Source organism: Oryctolagus cuniculus, chromosome 1 (genome assembly GCF_964237555.1).
Source record: "Oryctolagus cuniculus chromosome 1, mOryCun1.1, whole genome shotgun sequence".
In the NCBI taxonomy this organism is placed as follows: domain Eukaryota; kingdom Metazoa; phylum Chordata; class Mammalia; order Lagomorpha; family Leporidae; genus Oryctolagus; species Oryctolagus cuniculus.
This window is the reverse complement of record NC_091432.1, coordinates 9,969,715-9,976,267: the sequence shown is the minus strand read 5'-3', so window position 1 is coordinate 9,976,267 and position 6,553 is coordinate 9,969,715. Positions and strand designations below refer to the sequence as shown.

The 6,553-nt window shown below is 43.3% G+C and overlaps 1 protein-coding gene across 1 annotated transcript; it reads left to right on the top strand.

Moving 5' to 3' along the window:
- The first annotated feature begins 1,829 nt into the window (after positions 1 to 1,829).
- LOC138846280 (secretoglobin family 1D member 2-like) lies at positions 1,830 to 5,788 on the top strand. Its single transcript, XM_070061637.1, has 3 exons — positions 1,830 to 1,927; positions 3,969 to 4,156; positions 5,665 to 5,788. The coding sequence occupies exons 1-3, from the start codon at positions 1,873 to 1,875 to the stop codon at positions 5,716 to 5,718; spliced, it is 297 nt and encodes a 98-aa protein (XP_069917738.1). The 5' UTR covers positions 1,830 to 1,872; the 3' UTR covers positions 5,719 to 5,788.
- Positions 5,789 to 6,553: the final 765 nt, after the last annotated feature.

Here is a 6,553-nt window from a genome sequence, read left to right as displayed (position 1 = left end):
ATGCAGATACAGTGAATTCCTTACAGCTCACTTGGCTGTAGGGAAGTCTAACTATTTATATCCTTGTCTGTGGGTCTGCCTGCAAACTCAGAGTTTATGAACTGAATTTCCTCCTCTGTTTATTTTATAGGGAGGGCTCCTTATAGTTATGAAAACCAGTGATTTCTTAGTTTTGACATAGAAGTTTTGACAAAGAAGACTAGATGATATTAATTATACTTATTGAGAGTTTAGCATGTGTCAGACTTGGGTAAATTTTATGTACACACACTTAATCATACACACATACTTAATCATCTAACAATCTTATAAAACAGGCACTATCATTAGAAGAGAAAACTGGGATATAGAAACAGCTTTCTTCTTACAATACAAGAACCCGTAAACATGGATATGAACCTAGGTAGTTGTGGGCTTTCCCCTGTACCTCTTACTCCTTCATGGTGGAGGCAGAGCGGGCCCCAGGGATGCCTACTTGTCTTGACAGAAGTGAGAACCACTGTTGCTCAATTATACACTGCCAAGTTGTCACTGACAACACAGCTCAGAAGGTCTCTTCATTAATAAAAGTTTTTTTGTGTGTGTGTGGTGCTCAGCTCTGCTGCCCAACACAAGCACCAGGTGAGTTGTAAACAACACAGGTGTCTGGGCCCCATTCCACACCTGCTGAATAAAAACCTTCACACAAGGGAAGCTGGAGGGTTTCTTTTCTTAAGATCCCAAGATTGCCAAGCCAAGATTGGTAGATTCTACCCAGGGATGTGTCTTCTGTCTAATATATTTCCATGTATACAGGTAATTTCTGATGGCAGAAAACTCTTCTTTCTCTCACAGAACATGGCAGATCAATAGTGGAATGGCAGGAGGAGAGTGTGGTGCTCTGGCATGCGGCACCTTTGTCGTTCAAAGAATGAGATTGACCCAAGAAACAAGGCTGGATTTGAGGTGGAAGACTTGAGCTCATATGTCTCTTCACTCTCATCATTTCCCTTTGTGGGGCCTACAAACAAATGGACTCTCGACACCTCTGATGTTCACTTGGCTCCTGATACCCCACACACTTCTCGGGGAACAGCAGAGTTGTTTAGTCATCACACCAGCCCTGTGCTATGTTTGTGGCTATTGCTATAGGAAGATTGCTCTTAGTGGACAGAATATTTGAACCAGGGTATGTTGACAACTCCATCCACAATGAGACTCACACGATGGAGTGAGGCTAGTAGAGAACAGGTACAAAGTTATTTCTTTCCAAAGAAATTCTCTAAAGGTGAGATCTATTCAGCAATGTTTTAAGGTACCCATGTATTCACAATGGGGTGATGAATGAGGCAGAGGAGAGGATAGGTCTTGTTCAAAACCAATCAGTGCACAACCCAAACACATGTGTACTGCTGTTAGAAAGGCAGAGGGGTCAACAGTGAATGTTCTTATGCATCTGCTATGCCATAACTAAAGCACATCTCCCTAGTCTCATGTGCACCATATTCACTCCTCTGGATGTCATAATACACTGTGCCTCTGCAGTGATACAAAGAATAAAAATAATCATCAGAAATTCAGAAACAAAATGAGACTCAACGAGTCATTTTTTAGAGACATCCTGATGTTCACCGGGAGGACAGAGCTGAGTTCATGCAGGGCTGCTCTTCTGTGTAGATGCAGGGAGTTGTGGATTTTGACATTGATGGATGACATCAGTCAAACCTGAGAAAGGAGGGCTGGAAGCCAGGCCTTGTGAGCTGTTGCGTGCTCTGTGGGCAGGACCAGCAAAGCTCACTGGGTACAAATAGCCCTGGGCTCTGCAGGCTGCACAGAATCCTGCACTGGAGTTCCATCTCTTGTAGTTTGCTAAAACTGAGCGCTAAAAGTAAAATGAGGCTGTCCACAATTCTCCTGCTGGTCACTCTGGCCCTTTGCTGTTATGAGGGTAAGTATCATTTGAGAGAAGTCTAGCACCAGCCCCTGGTAAGTTCCCTCTCTGAAGGCTTGATAAACCTATTTGGTTTGGAGTTGAGTTCTAGAAAAGACCAACATTCCAAATTTTTATTTGAACTTGTTGAACTAGCCACCCCAAAAGCCCAGGTTCATTTTATCAATTTCCTCATACTTAGGGGCTTTGAAAGGAGAACTACTGGAGGCAAATTTCAGGAGTTTTGCCTGGAGCTCCACTCCTTGATTATAATTTGTGTTTCTGATACAGCTAAATGTAACAGGGAGCCTGAGTGCAAATTTGAGCCCTACTGCATACCAGCTCTTTGACTTTGGGCTAAATGCTTAATCTTTATGAGTGTCCTCTTATCACTGGTTTTTAGAGTTGCCACAATGAATAGCTATGTGAATGGAGTGATACGTGAAGAGGCTAGCCACAGATAGGAAGCCATTATTTGCAGTTTCAAATGTTCTTCACAGAGGCAGGTGTCAGTTGAGTCTATTGCTTCTCAACTCATAAATTCATACTTGACTTATAAAATACTGCATCTGGAAGGATGGTTGGAGAGCTCTCAGTTCAAGAAGAGCCAGTATTCTAGAAATCTCTGAATAACAAATTTGAGAAGGTCTCTATAAATAGACAACATTCAATATATCTACAGTGTTACTTTCCTGTTTTACCAGTAATGGTGGTACACGTAGTAGAATCATTAGGGATAAGACTTCTGCTTTTTTTTTTTTTTTTTTTTTTTTTTTAAGAATTAATTCTAGGCCGGTGCTGTGGCTCACTAGGCTAATCCTCTGCCTGTGGCACCGGCACACCGGGTTCTAGTCCCGGTTGGAGCGCCGGATTCTGTCCTGGTTGCTCCTCTTCCAGCCCAACTCTCTGCTATGGCCCAGGAGTGCGGAGGAGGATGGCCCAAGTGCTTGGGCCCTGCACCCGCATGGGAGACCAGCACCTGGCTCCTGGCTTAGGAACAGTGTGGTGTGCCAGCCGCAGCACGCCGGCCGCAGTGGCCATTGTGGGGTGAACCAACGGAAAAGGAAGACCTTTCTCTCTGTCTCTCTCACTGTCCACTCCGCCTGTAAAAAAAAAAAAAGAATTAATTGTAGTCATCCTGTCAAAAATTCTTTGCATGTCTTCATCACTTCAGTACTGGTCCAGCTCTCTCTGAGTCTTTTTTTTTTTTTTTTTGACAGGCAGAGTGGACAGTGAGAGAGAGAGAGAGAGAAAAAGGTCTTCCTTTGCCACTGGTTCACCCTCCAATGGCCACCGTGGCCAGCGCGCTGCAGCCGGCGCACCGCGCTGATCCGAAAGCAGGAGCCAGGTGCTTCTCCTGGTCTCCCATGGGGTGCAGGGCCCAAGCACTTGTACCATCCTCCACTGCACTCCCAGGCCACAGCAAAGAGTCTCTCTGAGTCTTTTTCCTTCCTCTCTATTTTTGAAACTCCTTTATTTCCCTGTGTTATCTATCTCTGACCCTATTATGTCCAAATTCCTCTCATAGTTTGATGTTGTTTGACCAGGTGTCATGGAACTGCCTGGTAAGGCACTTCCTGGGTACAGGATGACTGCAATCTTGAGATAATGTAGAAGAGTGGTTCCCCCAGGTCTCCCAGCAATTCTCAGTGGGGTTCAGGAATGAGTCTGTTACCTTTCCCCTACCCTCTCTAAGGTTCTGGACATCACTACAGAATAAAAAAGCCAAACTCATTTTATTGTATTAGCTTCTAATGTGTGTGAAAATTGATTATTTCTTTCAAGTTTAGCTTTTTAGTTCAATCTGTATTCAACAGCATAGTCCTAATTCCTTCAATTTAATTTCAAAATATCATATTCCAACATCCTGACAATCTCATTTGCTCTTGTCCAGATTTTCTCTCCCTTCTCTGATGCCTGATCAATACTGTCTCTATTACTTATTTTTTTTATTACCCAGCTCTTCCCAATAGCCAAGACTGAGAAGATGCCAGTCAATTGGCAGACAAAACTTAGTTTTATTTTATTATAATGTTATATTTTTACTCTCTTGTTCCAGCCAATTCATTGGTCTGTCCAGCCCTTGCTGAAGAAATGAGTAGTTACATGATTCTTAATGAGGGCAAGTTCTTGGAACTAATCTCGAAATTTGATGCTTCTAAGAGAGCTGTTGAAGCGAAGTTGACAGTGAAGAGATGCACTGATCAGTTATCCAAGGAGACCAAAGACCATATTCAAAAAATAATGGTAATTTTTTCTTTTCTATGGATAGCAATTTCTGGACAGTTTCAAAGCCAGGAATAAGATCTGCTTGCTGTTGTATGGCAGCACATGCAGCAGGGTACCTGCCTGGCTGCTCACCTCTTAACTAGGGGACCAAGTTCACTGGATGGATGCTACCAGTACACCTGCTGAATTATATTCAGGTGCACAGCACCCTGGGAAAGTGCTTTCATCTCAGATCCCCTGCCTGGATTCCATATTCCCCATGGTGTTCTGAGAAGGAGGACAATGGGGGAGCCAGACAGGGGTATTGAAGGACTAAGCATGGCTGCCTCCATGCCTCAGTGCTTGCCTGGTGGTAAGTTAAGTTCCACTAACGCAGTGGGTCATAGTCACTATGGAACCTCATGGGAAGTTTTGGGAGTTTTGAACAAGGAGATAGATGATAGGGAGGAAATTGGTGCTGTCTGTCTGTTAAAGTACAACAGTGGCTGGCAGGATTTCCCTGCCTGCTTCTGCACAGCCAGGAGAACACTCCTAGCTCCTTATGGCCCATTTTCCCTTCCCTACCTCCAATTTTCTTCCTTATCGTGGTTGATGAGCAGAGACTAGTGCAACATTTCCTGCATGCCCATGTGAAGCTAGAACACCTTATAAGATGTTAGGAAGGGGTCTCTCAGCCCCTCTAACTCCTGGTTTATTTTATGAGGCTCAACCTCAAATGCCCAGAAAAACTGGAGACAATACCTTAGCTTAGAATTTTCACTTAGGGGAGTCTGGGAATTTCTTGAATGTAATGCTTCCCAAATACCTTGCATGTTCTGATCATGGTCCCCAATTGGAAGGGAAATTAGAGTCCACAGTCCTGAATTATCAAAGAAAGAACTCCTCATCTACTTGGTTCATACTTTATCCTCCCACCTCCAAAGAGACTTGACCTATACTCTCTGAGTTTATTTGCCTAGCTGTGTAAAAAGGCACTTACATAACATGCATGGCTTGTTGTAAATGCACCAGCTCTTGTTTCCTACACACTAGGTTCTTGCCTTCTGTACTCTCTTTCTTTCTTTTTTTTTTAATAGGCAGAGGGGATAGTGAGAGAGAGAGACAGAGAGAAAGGTCTTCCTTTTGCCGTGGGTTCACCCTCCAATGGCCGCCACGGCTGGCACGCTGCGGCCGGCGCACCACGCTGATCCGAAGGCAGGAGCCAGGTGCTTCTTCTGGTCTCCCATGGGGTGCAGGGCCCAAGGACTTGGGCCATCCTCCACTGCCTTCCCTGGCCACAGCAGAGAGCTGGCCTGGAAGAGGGGCAACTGGGAAAGAATCCGGCGCCCCGACTGGGACTAGAACCTGGTGTGCCGGCGTCGCTAGGTGGAGGATTAGCCTATTGAGCTGCGGTGCCGGCCACCTTCTGTACTTTCAAAGTATTTTTGGTTGGAAAAATTCCAGTGACATATTCATTGTGCTAACATATCCTTTCCAGGAATAGCATGACTGGCCTAACCTTCCCTTATTTTTTTCTTCTATTTCAGGTAAAAATGTTAGCGGATTGTAATGAAAGAGATGGAATAAAATCAGTGTTTTAAGAATAGCCTGATTTTCACTGAATATGTAAAGGTTTCAACGTCTTGCTGTAATAAATGACCTTTGCTGCAATTCACCTGTCCTTTTTTTGTCTTATAGTCTTGGGCCTTGAGTTGAGGATGGTTGTAATAATGCCATGGCATTTTGGTGTTGATAATAATCTATTAAAGAGAGCCAGCATTCTATTGTCAATAGTAGCTTGGATTCATGGATCACAAAATGAGACATAGGTCAGGAATCATTCTGTGTTACTTTACAGATTTCTGAATTCATGAAACATGGGGTGAAAATGATGCTTGTGGGTAAAAAGTTGTCAAAATGCTCCAGTTTGTCTTGCATTGAGGAACATCCTCAGCCTTACTGATAGTCACACAGTTGACATTCTACAGCAACATTAGCGTTATATCCCTGTCATCTCCACAGTCAATCTACATGGTTCCCATTTCTCTATCCTGTGGGTCATACCCAGTATCAGTTACTTGCCATTTATCACAATATAAGGTGCATTTCCATGATTTTACCTTCAACTAAATTTGAAAAGTTAAACTATTTTTTTAAAACTTTCATATTCACACATAATGATGGGCATTTTTGTGGGTACAGCACAATATTTCAACATACACACTCACAGAGTAAACTGATCATACCAGACAATTATACATCCAAAATTTCTTCTTGGTGTTTTGAGTCTATCAGCTTCTCTCTCATAGTTCTCTACATATAGAAAATAATACCTTATTGTTAACTCACTATTTTTCATTCTACACATCTATAAAACTGATTAGCATCTACATCACTCACCCACACTTTAGGCTAATGCTTTCTCCTACCCCTTCT

Coding starts and splice junctions, on each gene's coding strand:
- LOC138846280 (XM_070061637.1), top strand. CDS start 1,873: ATGAGGCTGTCCACAATTCTCCTGCTGGTCACTCTGGCCCTTTGCTGT. Junction 1,928..3,968: donor GGCCCTTTGCTGTTATGAGG/GTAAGTATCATT, acceptor CTCTTGTTCCAG/CCAATTCATTGGTCTGTCCA. Junction 4,157..5,664: donor ACCATATTCAAAAAATAATG/GTAATTTTTTCT, acceptor CTTCTATTTCAG/GTAAAAATGTTAGCGGATTG.